Here is a 16,873-nt window from a genome sequence, read left to right on the forward strand (position 1 = left end):
TTTGGATGATGAAACGCTCTGCAATTCCCCAGCTTCTGCAATCCGGGAGAAGTTCCCCCCACACACACAGCTGGATTGGATTTTCTCACACGTTTGGAACCCTACTCAGTCCAGCGTTATGAACATTATATGGCAGAGCGCCTTTCCATGCATCAGCTGAGCAATCCTGACACAGAAGAATCCTTTATGGAGAGGCCGACCCCTTTTTTCAGGAGACGCTGGTTGCCAGGAGGTCATGCTGATCCAATGGCTTCAGAGGAGTTGGGGATTCAGTCTGACATCACCCGCTGCACGCTTGTTCCTAGCCAGGCAACTGTCATTCTTAGGTCAGCAACGGTAACCAGCATGCTGCGTTAGTGTAGTCTCCCTTTAACCACTTGGCCCCCTGGAAGATTTACCCCTCCTTCATGACCAGGCAATTTTTTTGCGATATGGCACCGTGTTTTTTTTCACTGACAATTACAGTAATATGTTACAAAAGGTGAACTTATTTAAACGGAGTTCCAATGGTTCCACACCCATGGGTTCCCTAGCCAGCAATCCTTTCCCCGAGTTCTTTCAGGTGCCGTTCCTCAGCCATTTTGGATTTGCCAGCAAGAGAGTTCAGTCATCCAGTGTGCCGGAATGTGAACGGAGTTGTGCATGCGCAGCTTCATTATACATTTTGCAGAGGCTTGTGAACAGGCAGGTAAGTGTACTTCAAGCCTACCTGTTTGCAATTTTGACTTTTACATTTAGTTCTGCTTTAAGCAAGTATAGTCCACTGTTCTCGCCATCAGAAAACCTGCCCTGAGAAATGACATGCAGCCATCATAGGAGAGCATATAGACAGGAGAGGAGATCAGCAGATGCAACCATGGGAGAAAAATGCATTATGCATTGCTAGATTAACGTCCAGAAAATATCTAGGGCCGACACATCTAGACAAGGGGTCTCCAAGTTAACAAAGGGCCAGCTTACTGTCCTTTGCACGGGCTGGGCTGTGGCTATTGGGAGTATAATTGGGAATTATTCCCCATCGTGGGCATCAGTGGGGAGGCACTGGGTCCCATTGTGGGCGTCAGGGGGGAGGAACTTGGCTCCATTCGTGAGTGCCAGTGGGGAGGCACTCGGCTCCATTCGTGAGCGCCAGTGGGGAGGCACTGGGCTCCATTCGTGAGCACCAGTGGGGAGGCACTGGGCTCCATTCGTGAGCACCAGTGGGGAGGCACTGGGCTCCATTCGTGAGCACCAGTGGGGAGGCACTGGGCTCCATTCGTGAGCACCAGTGGGGAGGCACTGGGCTCCATTCGTGAGCACCAGTGGGGAGGCACTGGGCGCCATTCGTGAGCGCAAGTGGGGAGGCACTGGGCTCCATTCGTGAGCGCAAGTGGGGAGGCACTGGGCTCCATTCGTGAGCGCCAATGGGAAGGCACTGGGCTCCATTCGTGAGCGCCAATGGGAAGGCACTGGGCTCCATTCGTGAGTGCCAATGGGGAGGCACTGGGCTCCATTCGTGAGCACCAGTGGGGAGGCACTGGGCTCCATTCGTGAGCACCAGTGGGGAGGCACTGGGCGCCATTCGTGAGCGCAAGTGGGGAGGCACTGGGCTCAATTCGTGAGCGCCAATGGGGAGGCACTGGGCTCCATTCGTGAGCGCCAATGGGGAGGCACTGGGCTCCATTCGTGAGCGCAAGTGGGGAGGCACTGGGCTCCATTCGTGAGCGCCAGTGGGGAGGCACTGGGCCCCATTATGGGTGTCAGTGGGGAGGAACTGGGCTCCATTCGTGGGCGCCGGTGGGGAGGCACTGGGCTCCATTCGTGGGCGCCAGTGGGGAGGCACTGGGCTCCATTCAAGAGCGCCAGTGAGGAGAAACTGGGCCCCCTTTGTGGGTGTCAGTGGATGAAAAAGTTCCCCCAAGGGATGGATAAAAGCAAGCAAAGGGTCGCAGTTTGGAGACCGCTGATCTAGGCACTTGTGGAAGACTTTGTATACATCGCGTGTGATCACTTCTACGTCACCACTAAGCACGTGTGAGAAAGGATCATTATAAAAAGAGTCTTGATTATTCAGACATTGGCGAGGACATCCTCTTCTCTTCCACTGCAAACGTCATGCGAAAACTAACAGATTCATCTCTTAAAACAAATTCTTCCTTCTTTGTAAATCTAGTAGTCCATGAAAACATTGTATGTATTACTGGTGTAATAAATGGTAGAATTTGAACTGGAATGTTATTTGTTCCTCTCCAATGATCTTCTAGCTTTCCTCGGAGTCCTCCCCTCCTCGCCCACCCCCCTCTTCCTGCTCCCCTCTTTCGCACAAGCAAAATATTAGCAGTCGCCGGTCTGCTAAATACTGAGCGTCTTTGTTTGAAGGAGGGAGACGCTGGCAGCGCTGCAATCATGGAAAATAGAGCCATGTGAAATAGGAAGGCTGAAGTCAGCAATGTAAACACAGGCTTTGGGGGGGAAGGGGGGGGGGGGGTTGCTCACAGTTGCTAGGCGACCAGGGAAGAGCCCCCGTTTCCTGCAATACCTTGGAGAATGGTGTACAGTAGCAACTTCAGCATTTCCAAGTGCAGCCTGAAGTGTCTACCGAATAATCCAATTTAGCCTCAAGGTTACCGGGGGTCAGAGGGCCGCTATCAGTCCGACACAGAAACCTGGGTCAGGGGGGGGTGTCAGAGCAGGAATGTGTTACCGTCCTAAATTAGAATTAAATAAATGCTTATGAATGTAAACATGATACATTGTTATAAAGAGAGCAAACCAGGAACAGCAGAGATATGATTCCTATAACAATCGGGTGACCAATGTACCAATGTCATTTGTTGCCTGCATATAGAACTCCCACAGTAAAAATAAATAAATGAAATTATAAAAAAATAAATAAAATTATAATAATAATAATAAATATATATATATTTTTTTTAATGTTTTTTATAATTTCATTTATTGATTTCTACTGTGGGAGTTCTATATGCAGCCAAATGACATTGGCACATTGGTCACCCCATTGTTATAGGAATATTATTCACGGGAGACGGCAGGATTGCCTTCACCAGCGGCACGCTCAGTGCACCTGTGCCTTTGTCTACGGCATGAATGCGCCGTAGACATCGGTGCCGTCTTTCTTGCAAATATCTCCTTAACCGTGTAGGGCAGGGATATGCAATTAGCGGACCTCCAGCTGTTGCAGAACTACAAATCCCATGAGGCAAGACTGACGGCCACAAGAATGGCACCCAGAGGCAGAGGCATGATGGGACTTGTAGTTTTGCAACAGCTGGAGGTCCGCTAATTGCATATCACTGATGTAGGTTAAAGGAGAAGTCCAATTCGTTTTGCACTTCTGTGACCTGTTTTAGGCGGAGAGCAGTCTGAAGTCCGCTCTCCGCTGACGTCACTGCCATCAGTCGGGGCAGCATGTCATCACGACTTCCCAAGTCTAAATCCGCCAGCTGCCCTGATTGATGGCAGTCTCAGCGTATCAGCAAGCCGCTGAGACAGCCTCTCCCCTCTACTGCTCAGCTCTCCAATGAGCGTGGAGAAGCAGAGAGGAAAGAGGCTTACTGATAGTCGGGGATCTGTAAGAACCGAGCCAGCGGCGGTGTTTGGTGGCTCGGTTCTCAGTGCAGACACGGCTGGGGACAGATGAAGCATCGGTCTGATGCTCCATCCACCGAGGTAAGTATGAATCTGAATTAAAGGAGAAGTATGGGTTTCCAGGTTAAGGAGATATTTCTTGCACCTACCTTACAGTGGTCTGTAAGGGTTTACAACACTTTGACACCAGCTGTAGTATCTTCACAATATACCTCATTTATAAAAGACAAAAGCAAATAATAAAAATGTAGGCATTACCGGCAGCGACCATATACCGGTTATCCTTCTCTTCAACACCAGAAAAAAAAAAAAAGGCAGTTAGGAACTGGTAGCTCCTGACATTCACATGCATTCATCAGCTTAAAGAGTACAAATGTCCTGCCTATAGGGCAAAAAGTAAAGCTGAACTGATGACAACCGTACTAAAGAGGTCATCAACCACACCCCATACTGTTGGCAGTAAATGATTTTGAAGGCTCTGATTTCTGCAGTGGTGTGTGGCTGATTCCGCCATGTAAAAGCTATAATTACATCTAATGATTACCTTGACATCTTGCTCGAGGGCATTGATGAATTCGCTGTCGACCTGTCCCGTCTGTGCCCCTCTCAGTCCTCTGCGCTCGGCTTTCTTCAGCCGGTATTGCAGGATCCGGCAGGTCTTGTGCACTTGTTCCAGCTGTACCCGGAGCTCTTGCAGCTGATAAACATCTTCTTCCATGTAGACATCTCTCATTTCCAACATCTCTGACCTCAGCTCTTCAATCTCATCCTGAAGAAGAAGAAGACAGAATATTAGAAGCTTGCACTATGCAAACAATGTGTAGAGCAAGGCACACACATTACTGAACAAAGCCAAGTGTGTTCATGTTTTAATACGGCTGTTGCAGTGGTGGCAACAAAAGAGAGCCACTCATTTATCAAGGGACCCTTACAGCCATCCAAGAAGATCAGAAACTACTTTAGGGCAAGGTGAATATACACTGCAGATCACAAAAAGCCTTTGTAAAATAATAATTTGTTTGCCCTGAAACCAACACCATAGTATAAAAATGGCTTTATATCAGGGGAAAGAGCCGCTAGAGATCTCTACCCAATTATTGTCTCATTGTCTGACTTGAAAAAGAAGAAAAGAATGATAAATAGTTCCCATGTGTGCATACTTTGATTCACATCACCTAATTGATTGAGTATTCTGGATGTAGAATCACACAATCTGACCTTTTGTGGGTATGGGACTATGTCCTGAGGTTTAGGCTGTGCATGACCTGAAGTCATACTTAAGTAATTGTAAATGCTTGAAATTGCACAGAGCGCCCCCAAACCTCCTCTTGAGTGCCCCTCCTGGCTCTGATACTCTGACAAGTGCCCCCCCATGGAAAGCTGCTTTCTATGGGGGCACTTGTGCAGGCTCGCTCCTGAGCCTCGTTGTCTGCATCTAAAAGATGAGGTTTAGGCTGTGCATGACCTGAAGTCACACTTAAAGTGATTGTAAATGCTTGAAATGGCACAGAGCGCATCTAAAGATGCAGACAACAGAACAAGACCACACCACCCGCTTCTACGTCACTGGCGCTGACAAAACCGGGAGCCAATGGCTCCTGCTCCTTCAACAAAGCCTGCAAGACCAGGAAGAGGCAAGAGCGAAGAGCTGCAGCTGAGGCTACATACAGTATTGTGTTCCAGGTGCAAAACGAGACCTTCCGGTCTCACACCCGCAACAAAATAGTGTTGGATTGAGCGCCCTTCAGCCATTCATAGGAAGCTTTGTATTCTCTCAATGAATACAAGGCTTCCTCTGATTGGCCGAGTCAGAGATTGCGACATCATCAGCCCATGTCGCCAACCAGAGGAAGCTTTGGATTGAGAGAATACAAAGCTGCCTATGAATGGCAGAGATGTGCTCAGACCAACACTATTTTGTTCCGGGTGCGAGACAGAAAGATTTCATCTAAGGCCTGCAACACCGAGCTGCATACTATGAAGCCTAAGCTGCAGCTCTTTGCTCCCCTAACTTCTTGGTCTTACAGGACTTGTTGAGGCAGAGATTGTGACATCAGTCCCCCTATCTAACTCAGCCAAACACAGGAAGCTGTCTATTCATTGAGAGAATACAAAGCTGCCTACGAATGTCTGAGGCGCTCAAACCAACATTATATTGTTCTGGGTGTGAGACTCGTCTTGCACCCAAAAACACAGTGCTGTATATACTGTAAGAAGCCTTAACTACATAGTTTACTTTTTTGTTATGTATACAGAGTTCCTCCATTATTTTTCTTGCATCCGATTCCCCCCAATATGCCGATTCCATGATCGTCCGCCATTTGCTACATTTCCGTTTACCTTCCCCTCTTTCTCCCAGCTGGATAGGACTCATCAGTAATATGTAATATCAATATATGATGTTGTTAATGTTGTGTACGTTCTATATTTTCCATTACTGTATAATTAATATGGTATTGTCTGTTAGTTATCAGATTTTGGCAACATTGCAATAGTGGATCCTAAAGAAGCCCTCTCCTCTATTGTGGACGAAACGCGTTATCTACTTCTTATGCATTGTTTACCTAGAATGGTTGGATAGTGTCCAATGTGTCATTAATATCTACGATATCATATATGTGGTTTATAAACTCTTTTTGTATCAAATAACATTTTATTTTTAAAAATATATCTTATGTGGTAGCTGATATTGTTTTTTTTGGAGAATGTGGATCAAGTGAATGCGGGGACTCCTTTTATATACATATTATTTACACAGCACATCCAGAGGCCACACATGTTCGTGAGGGAAATAGTTGAATTGGGTCAGCTTGGCCCGAACAAAACTGAACTGAGACTAAAGTTGGAGGTTTAAATCTGTAAGGCCCCTTTCACATTGGGGCGTGGGCGGCATCGGCGGTAAAAGCGCAGCTATTTTTACCGGCGCTTTACCGTTATGTTTGCGGGGGGTATTCGGCCGCTAGCGGGGTGCTTTTAACCCCCGCTAGCGGTAAAAAAAAAAAAGTTAAAACCACCCCCGCAAAGTGCCACTGCAGTCGCAGAATGGCTGCGGTGCCCATTAATATAATGGGCAGGAGTGGTATACACACCGTTTCAAAAATGCTGATGCAGGACATTTTTTTTTTAACGGCCTGCCAGCGCACAGCTCCAGTGTGAAATCCCTCTGGCTTTCACACTGGAGTCAAAGAAGCGGCTCTTTCAGGGTGCTTTGAAGGCGCTAATTTTAGCGTTATAGTGCTTGCAAAGCACCTCAGTGTGAAAGGATTCCCGACGGTAAAAAGTCCGCCGAGAATGCCGAGGGGAAAACCGAGAACCTACTCGGCAACGTTCCCCGTCTGAAAAACTGCGGGGGAGAGCTTTGGCAGGGAATCACGGGCGTGTGTATGCCCCCTCGCAGTGTTTCTCCATAGGAAAACTGCCGGGTTTAAAACCGCCGGGAATCCTGAGGGGGAAAACCCGAGAACCTGCTCGGTAATGTTTCCCGTGCACATACGAGAGGTTTTCCTGTCGGGAAAACTGCAGGGAGAGCTCTGGCCGGGAATCACGGGCCATGTGTATGCTCCCTCGCAGTGTTCCCCATAGGAAAACTGCCGGGTTTAAAACCGCCGGCAATACCGGCGGGAAAATAGAAAGCAGGTTCTCTATTTTCCCGCCGGGATTCCCGGCAGTTTTCCTCGCGGGAAAACTGCAAGGAATAGGAAAGGACGTAACTCACGTCAACGTTCAAAAAATGACGTCGGTGTGACGTCATTTCGCGCAAAGCACGGCGGGAAATTTCAAAAACGGAGCATGCGCAGTACGTTCGGCGCGGGAACGCGCCTAATTTAAATGATACACGCCCCATTTGAATTAGGCGGGCTTGCGCCGGACGGATTTACGCTACGCCGCCGCAAGTTTACAGACAAGTGCTTTGTGAATCAAGCACTTTCCCATAAAACTCGCGGCGGTGTAACTTAAATGCAATACGTTACGCCGCCAGAATTCTACGTCAATCTGGCCCCCTGTTTCTCCTCAGTAAGCTTGCCCCCATCATCTGGCTGGGGATTAGTCAGCCATAACAGCTTACTGAGGAGAAACAGGAAGTGAGAAATTCAGACAAAGAAAACAAAGAAAAAAACATTTAGAAGGGAAATGGAAGGAAAAGGTAAGTGAACCAACAATGCACTAGCTTAAAGGAGCTTATTTAGAAAATAAAAAACGAACCTTTACAACCCCTTTAAGTGCCAAAGGGGCTGCAGGTTGGGCACCAGGGGGCATATACACCGAGTGATGGAGTACACCGAGTCAGCCATGTCAATACAATAGGCAAAATCTAAAAAAGGCAAGAAAAGCCAGACAGACAAAGCAAATGAAGAAGAAACATGCAAGAAGAAAGAAAGGTCTGAGAAAATAAAAATAAAAATAAAACAGCAACAAAGACTTGCAACCTCCATCCACATGGTATATAACGAGGAAGGCGGCGGTGAGTGATGAGCTGCGACTCTGAAATACTACACCGATGTATTATTCACAAAGCTGCCAACATCAAAGTAAAGATAAATTGGTGAAATGATGCAACCTAAAAAGGCCTAAACACAAGAGCAGCTTTGATGCGAGTACTGACCGATTCCACAGAGCAGTCCATGGAAATGACCTGTAGCTTGATGAGCCTCATAATCATGACGAGGAGTATACATGACTGCTCAAGGATAACATCACAGAGGAGCAGACACAGGGAAATCATGCGAATAGGATTTACCGTTCATAAAGCAAAGGCCAGCATCCATCCACAGCCCCTCACATCTCCAATCATCTACGACAGCGGGGGAATTCTGCCCGAATTATGGTGCCAACCCCAAATCCCCCAACCCTATTTTTCTTCCGTCTGGCGGAACGGATCGGATGAATACGGACACACGGTCCGTATTCATCCGATTCCCCCATAGGGGAGAGCAGAGGAAAGACAGGGCGGTCTCTGCACAGTGTGCGGGGACCGCCCTGTCCACCAACAGCTCAGCGGGGATTTACGGATGATCCCCGCTGAGCCAAACGGGCTAACGGAGCGGATCAATACGGATCCGCTCCGTGTGAAAGAGCCCTAAGACTGGGATGCCACTAAAGTTTGTGTAAAGGCAGGTGTCCCAATACTTTTGGCAACATGGTGTATACACATAATTATATTATATACACACATACATACATACATACATACATACACACACACACACACACACACACACACACACACCATGTATACAAATTTCTAGAAAAACTTGATGTGAACCTGACCTAGGTAACAGGTAGTTTTCAAGCTACTTAGAATTCTGACAGACAACAAATCCCTTTCCTTGCCCCTGTGTAATAAAAAAAAAAAAAAAAAAAAAAAAAAAGCACACACCTTCCTGAAGAAGTAGCCCCCCAGCACCAAGAGACGCGTTGACAGCGTTTTTATGCCAACCTTCATACACCTAAAACTTCAAATTTGCGTAGAATCAAGTCTCATGTATAATTCTTCCATGTGAGCGCCTCGGCTGAAACTACTTCCCAACCTTCCATTGCATCTCTAACCGGGATTCACAGATCTCATAGCGCAACGTAATCCAAACAACCCAACGAGCATCTAGCGCAACCCCTTCTGTATGGAGACAGCGATACTCTCCACATGGTTTCGCCTCTGGTTGCTTAATCTCTATATGGGTGTTCAGCAACTTTATAGATGTAAAAACAAAATGTCTTCCTGATTAGGGCAAAATATTACTTATAATCACTTAATATTCTATTATATATTAGATCACATAAATGACTACACTATACAGATCTCTCCTGTGGTTTGTCCTTCTTTCCTAGCCTTTTATTTTTTTTTGAGTTTGAAGAATTTTGCAATAAAGTTGATCTTGGAATTGTTGGGAAAATTAAAGGGAAAAAAATTAAATATGGAGATTTTCTTTGAAATATGATACATTAATGGCAAACGGACTCCTTTTAAAGCATAAAAAGTATATTTATACAACATACACTTCCCATCGAAGTGGCATTACCATGCCAGTAGCCCAGCCTTGGTCCCCAAGCAGAGGAAGAAATCGGCACATTGACCAAACACAAAGAGATTAGCGTCTGGGGTCAGGAGGAGACTCTTCATGCATGGTGGAGCCGGGCACCACAAGGAGGAATGACAGATTGAAAAGGGGGCCCAGACAGCTGCCCTATAGAGGGGTGACAGCTTCTCACCTTCTGGACGGGCAACGTCTGTTTACCATGAACTTGGCACTACAAGTGTGAGCCCACTATGAATAATGCAAAGCAGACCCGGCATCTGTCTTCTCACTTCTCCTCCCCAACATAATCTCAGGGAGATCATTGGGATTCTGGAAAAATGAGTCCCAGGTAAGAAGATCCTACTCCATCAAAAATGCATTTAAAATTACATATTTTTTTTTTACAAAATCGTATTCAATATAAAGCAGATCTCTCAGGATTTGTCCACAATGTCAGGCTTCACATTAGAATAATTGCTATACAATTTTATCAGTAGAATTGTTTTGTCCATTTCTTTTCTCCCCCACCAAGGTCGGGATTTTCCCCACTTAAAAATGTAAGCACAGAACACGTTCTTTATACTTCTTTCCCCTCCTAGAATGGCGTACACCAGCGATGGGGCGCTATCCCTTCCCACCAACACCAGCGACGGGGCGCTAGCCCTTCCCACCGACGGGGCGCCATCCCTCCCCACCGACACCAGCGACGGGGCGCAATCCCTCCCCAGCGACGGGGCGCAATCCCTCCCCACCGACGGGGCGCCAGCCCTCCCAACTACACCAGCGACGGGGCACTAGCCCTCCCCACCGACGAGGCGCCAGCCCTCCCCACCAACGGGGCGCAATCCCTCCCCACCAACACCAGCGATGGGGCGCCAGGCCTCCCCACCGACACCAGCCATGGGGCGCTATCCCTCCCCACCAACGATGGGGCGCTATCCCTCCCCACCAACACCAGCAACGGGGTGATATCCCTCCCCACCGACACCAGCGATGGGGCACTATCCCTCCCCATCGACACCAGCGACGGGCGCTATCCCTCCCCATCGACGGGGCGTTATCCCTCCCACCGACAGGGCAATATCCCTCCCCACCGACACCAGAGACGGGGCGCTATCCATCCCCACCGATGGGGCGATATCCCTCCCCACCGACGGGGCGCTATCTCTCCCCACCGACGGGGGGCGCTATCCCTCCCCCTGACACCAGTAATGGGGCGAAATCCCTCCCCACCGACGGGGTGCTAGCCCTCCCCGACACCAGCGATGGGGCACAATCCCTTCCCACTGACAGGGCACTATCCCTCCCCACAGACACCAGTGAAGGGGCACTAGCCCTCCCCACCGACAGAGCACTATTCCTCCCTACCGACGGTGCACTATCTCTCCCCACCGAAACCAGTGATGGGGCACCACCCCTCCCCACCGACACCAGCGACAGGGCACTCTTCCTCCCCAGTGACGGAGCACTAGCCCTCACCACCGATGGGGCACTATTTCTCCCACTGACACCAGTGATGGGGAACTTTTTCTCCTACCGACTCCAGCAACGGGGCACTATCCTTCCCACTGACACCAGCAATGGGTCAGGATTCATCCCACTGACACCAACGACAGGGCACTATTCCATCCAATGTAGCCTGCTGTGGGGCATTATCCCACCCACTGACACCAGTGATGGGGCACTATTCCTCCCCCTAATGCCAAAGATGCACGGTTTACTCCCACGGATGCCAGGACGAATTTCAGACTCCAATGTCCACAGCCTGCCCCCCCAAAGTATGAAGGACAGTAAACTGGCGCTGACACCAGCGATCACTGAAGGAGGAGAGACATGACTGAGGAAATGCTTTCTCCTGCCTGCAGCCGACTGACATAATCTCAGCCCGTGCAATATCACTGACCAGGGTGCAAATACAACTTTTAATGATAAAAGCAGCAACTTTTTATTTTTTAAATATGCCGTTCTATATTGCAACATGTCAAGAACGCATTCAGCAGGCTTGAAAAGCTACTGAAAGGGCCACTTTAAATGGTCTTCCTTTTTCTACACTAGCTGGAAACAAACATCGTTACACCCTGAGATCCAGTGCCAAAAAGTCACCGATAACACAATGTAAAAAATCTGTTGCTGCCTCCCTACAGACGCCAGGAAAGCGTTAATCTGACCGCCAGCGCGCAGCCAGATCGGCAGAGCAGGGGAGGTGAAAGTGGTGTTAATTTGATGCAAAGATTCAGCACAGACAGGTTGTAACATGAATATAAACCAACATCAAGCTGCCACTGAACACTTGGCAACCCCGACCATATTTTCCATGGATACTGCAGAACTAGGACAGCCGAATGCGAGCGTCGCCGCGCACTGCAGCCTCTGCAACACACAAATACAACAAAGAAAAAACACGATTTTTATTTTGTGCTCCTCATGCAAATGTCTGTTCAAACACATTATGTACATACGGTGAAGAAAAAAAGGCAAATCTCCAGTGGCACAAATAATAAAAAGGCACATGGGTGTGTCATCACCGCACAACAGCAAGCTTTAATAACCACCATCCAAAAGAGCAGCAATTACAGCAAACGGCAGGATAAAGGCCGCGAAAAAGCTGGTAAAAAAACAAAACACACAGCAAACATGCAAACTACACTTTCACTTCCTATCCTTTTAATGGAGCTGAAATTGGTATCCTGTGCCGAGCCGGACACCAAATCCCGACTGACAGCACAGGTTACATGAAGCAAAACAAGGGAAGCCTTTACTTCATCTCAGAAGCAGAGATTTTCTTTCCTGGTTCAGAACTCTGACACGCCGAGGAGCAAGGGAAGGGGCCCCCCAAATACTAGTACAGTACCAACTGTGCGTCTTTTCACACAGAGGGACTCCACCTCAAATCCACTTGCTCAGCAGAGGACGTGTCTTTTCACACAGAGGGACTCCACCTCAAATCCACTTGCTCAGCAGAGGACGTGTCTTTTCACACAGAGGGACTCCACCTCAAATCCACTTGCTCAGCAGAGGACGTGTCCGCTGATCAGGCTAATGCAGAGTGGACACAGACCGCTCTCCTCTATGGGTGGTCCGATGTAAACCGACCACCTGTCCCATAACACCCGACTGCAATGGGATTCCACGGCCCCCCCCCCCCCCCCATCTATTTTTAGTGGATCGGATTTGATGTAGGTGGGTGTAGCTTAACAACTAGTCCTCTGGAAGGTTTAGCAAACCCCTCCCCCCCCCTTGTGACCAGGCCATTTTTTGCTTTATGGTACTGTGTTACTTTAACTGACAATTGCGCAGTCATGCAACGCTGCACATAAACTAAAATGGATGTATTTTATTTGCCCACAAGTAGCGTTTTCTTTTGGTGGTATTTGATAACTACTGCTTTTGCCATTTTTTTTTTTTTTTGAGAGAGAAAGAGAAAAAGAAAGAAAGAAAAAGAGAAAAAGAAAGAAAGAAAGAAAAAGGAGAAAAAGAAAGAAAGAAAAAGGAGAAAAAGAAAGAAAGAAAAAGGAGAAAAAGAAAGAAAAAGGAGAAAAAGAAAGAAAGAAAAAGGAGAAAAAGAAAGAAAGAAAAAGGAGAAAAAGAAAGAAAGAAAAAAAGTAAAAGAAAGAAATGTTATATTATTGTTAATTATATATATATATATATATATATATATATACACACACACACACACACACATACATATATACACATACACACACACACACACACACACCAGTGCTAATTTTGGCAGCAATTTAGTCGACTAAAGTCTCCAGTACATTTTAGTCAAATTAAAGAAATTTTAGTCGTCTAAAATCGAATGGGTGTAATTAATTTGTAATGCATTAGTTAACATTTCTCTATAATTTCTAAACTCATATACTGCTGGAGTGAAAAAAAAAATCGAATATGTTATTATCTATGTTATTGAGGTATGAAGGATGCACCAGCGTTTAGTTTTAGTCTTAGTCCTTTTGACTAAAATGCCATTTTAGTTTTAGTCGTATTTTAGTCATTTTAATTGTTTTAGTCTACTAAAATAGTATTCATTTAGTCGACTAAAATGTTTTAGTCATTTTAGTCGACTAAATTAACACCGATACACACACACACACACACACACACACACACACACACACACACACACACAATAAAGCTGACAGTTTTAAAAAAACGGGTCAGATAAAGGTGCCGCTGTGGGACAGAGATGACAGTTGCTCTTTAAAAATTATTTAAAATCTAGCCTTTTTACTAGCGATTTAAATAAAATCCACCCTGCCTGTAATTAATGACAGCGCGATCATCGCCACTGCTTCCGAGTAGTAAACAATCCAGAAAAGTACAACCACCAATCTGCGGCTTATCATCAAAGAGAACCTGTTACTTTGCCTTTCAGGGTGAAGTGAAAGGGGAACATTTTAAGCCCACCCCCTCAATCACCCCATACCCACAAAGCTGCTCCACCATCCCTCTTCTTCCATGGCCAAAAATGGAACTTCCGCTTAATCCACTCCTCGCCCCCTTACATGCCACATTTGGCATGTCATTTTTTTTTGGGGGGGGGGGGCTTCAGGAGGAGTGGGACTTCCTCCTTCCGCCGAGGGGCTGGTAAGGCGATTAGCTTAATCGCCTTCTTGCAGCCCATCCCTGTAGGCTCGCGCCTGTCCAATCGGACCGCGCCGCTCGCGCATGCGCAGTGGGTGCCCGGCCGTGAAGCCGAAAGCTGTCACTGCCGGGTGCCCACACTAGGAATGAAGACGCCGGCCGATGAGGGGGGGCGAGGAGCGGAGCACCGGCCGGTGTTTTGCTGGAACCGTGGAGCAGGTAAGTGTCTTTTTATTAAAAGCCAGCAGCTACACTTTTTGTAGCTGCTGACTTTTAATAAACTTAAAAAAAGGCTGGAACACCCCTTTAAGGCAAGCAAGTATTTTAGCCTTTTGCATCATCTATCCATTCCAATCTTTATCTTTTCTCATAGTTAAACCACAAAAAATAGAAGAAAGAAAAAAAAAAAAAAAAAGCATAATTTTACTATAACTACCTCTTTGTAGGGTTGTATACAGACATTCCCCAAGTCTGTAGGAATCGCTTGTCACAATTCCTATGAATGAATAAAAACGTCTACCAAGCACTTGATGGTCATTTATCATTGGAGTGCCGCAGGCTCTACCGACAAGCCTAGTACTGGATTAAAGCGCGCCCAGGGATTGGCTGAACTCGAGAGGTTACAGTGAATGGAAGTGACAACTCCTCAGTGTATTTGGAACCCCGGCAGGTGTCGGGATATTTAATGCCTGACTGGGTAAAACATTTTGATTAAGCCATGTGAGTCACATTGGGTCAGAGGACACGGTGTAGGATAGAACACGCCGCAATGATCTACTCTGCTGAGCTTGTCAAAGTGAAATGGCCATAGAACCCGGGAGGTCAGAGGACTCTCTGGAACACGGGCACAGTAATCATACCAAGGACACAGCCTCAGGAGAAGGCAGACAGTACAATCATTAAAGAGAACCAGTTTCTCACAAGCTTGGAGAGCTCTTTGGTGAGATAGAAGGGGTCTAAATAGACACCCGACATCTTCCCTTTGAGACTATGAAAGGGACTGAGGACACAGATTCCCCGAGTCCCTTTCTCTGCAGCCTCCGCTGCACTAAAGATGAATGGAGAGGAGACAGAGGCTCCTCTCTATTCATAAACTGGAGCATTGTAAACACAGTTATGAACGGACAGAGCAAGTGATCTTCTAGATTGTAAGCTCTAACGAGCAGGGCCCTCTGATCCCTTCTGTCTTCCCTGATGTAAAGCGCTGCGCAAACTGTTGGCGCTATATGAATCCTGTATAATAATAATCACTGAAAAGGAAGGAGCCAGTAAATTGCATATTTACCAGCTCCTTCCTCCGCTCTCCATCCTGCTGATCCGGGACAGGGGGACCAGAGGAGGACATGGAGGGGGAGCAGAGAAGGACACGGAGGAGCAGAGGAGGACATGGAGGGGGAGCAGAGAAGGACACGGAGGAGCAGAGGAGGACATGGTGGGGGACCTTAGGAGCTCGGAGGAGGAAACTGATGAGGACACAGGGGACAGTTAAGGAATAATCGGTGCGGCAGTGGGGGCCATTACAAGCACCTATCTCCCTGTATAGACTTCAATAAAGCAGCCGACAGCTCCTCCCTCCCGTGGCTTTGCTCACTGGTTCCTTCCGCTGACCTTTACATCGCTACAAGAACAGTGGTGACATAGGGGTCGTTGGCAGGAGGAACCACTAAGTGTAGCTCAATAAACCCCTTGGGCTGCCTGATCTTGGGGGGTGCACTGGTCAACCAGAATAGATTTTCCTGCCAATTCGCTTTTGTAGGGCCTGCATGATCCATGAACACTTATGCTTGGTGGCAACTAACATCTTCTAGAGCACATGTGTCAAACACAAGGCCCCGAGGCCCAATCCGGCATGACAGGCCATTTCGTGTGGCCCTCGCACGTCTCCTGCAGCTGCAGCACCCCCTTCCTCTCTGCCCTCCCCTTGTCTCAGAATGCTGAAACAGAGAGGAGGACAGAACTCCTCCTACCGATGTTTTGTGCCTCTGTGCAGCCCCTCATCTCTGCCACCCCTGGTCTCCAGCCCAACCCCTGGGCCAGTGGTTGGGCACCCCTGGTCTACAAGAAACTCTATTGGTGACTTCTCAGATAGAACCCCATTGTACAGAACCATGTTCCGTTTGAGCCGTCTCTAATAGAGTCTCTTATGGATACCAGCGGTGTGTGACCTTCCTTCTCCGACTTGCATCATTTGCTACAGGAGTGCGAGTGGGCACTGGCAATTATTCAATATGAAAAGAATAGATACATTAATATATTCTTACAGATACAACCATAATGCTGATGCACCGTCTATGAGATGGAGTTTGACACCCCTGCTGTAGAGCATTGTTCTTCTAGCTCGTAGTGCAGGTACTACATGTAAATGTGTGCATGCATGACCTGCTAACAGCAATGATTAATCTTTTCTTTTTACTTGTGTAAAAGACATCACAGAACATACAAGCTCTACTACCTTACAGATCCGCTTTAAAATGCTAATGAAATTAAACCTCTAACCCACTAAACCCATTTATCTTTTCTTCCAAGCGTCAGATCACAGCCTGGAGCTCCAGTCTTTGTCTCTGTAGAATAATACATACTGAAATCTTAGAGGGGAATGGGGCAGCAGCCATTTAAAAAAATTAAAACTCTCAGGTGGATTCAATTAATAAAGTGTGTGGTCTTACTCAAGGACAGAT

At 47.3% G+C, this 16,873-nt stretch overlaps 1 protein-coding gene across 4 annotated transcripts in view; it reads right to left on the reverse strand.

The window, feature by feature from the left end:
- Nucleotides 1-16,873, reverse strand: part of SOGA1 (suppressor of glucose, autophagy associated 1) — a 145,806-nt gene that overhangs the window by 103,679 nt on the left and 25,254 nt on the right. For all 4 annotated transcript variants that reach the window (XM_040330661.1, XM_040330658.1, XM_040330657.1 and 1 more), the window contains exon 2: nucleotides 4,133-4,357. In XM_040330661.1, coding sequence (XP_040186595.1) covers nucleotides 4,133-4,357 — 225 coding nt within the window. The remainder of the gene's footprint in view (nucleotides 1-4,132; nucleotides 4,358-16,873) is intronic.

Source organism: Rana temporaria, chromosome 12 (genome assembly GCF_905171775.1).
Source record: "Rana temporaria chromosome 12, aRanTem1.1, whole genome shotgun sequence".
In the NCBI taxonomy this organism is placed as follows: domain Eukaryota; kingdom Metazoa; phylum Chordata; class Amphibia; order Anura; family Ranidae; genus Rana; species Rana temporaria.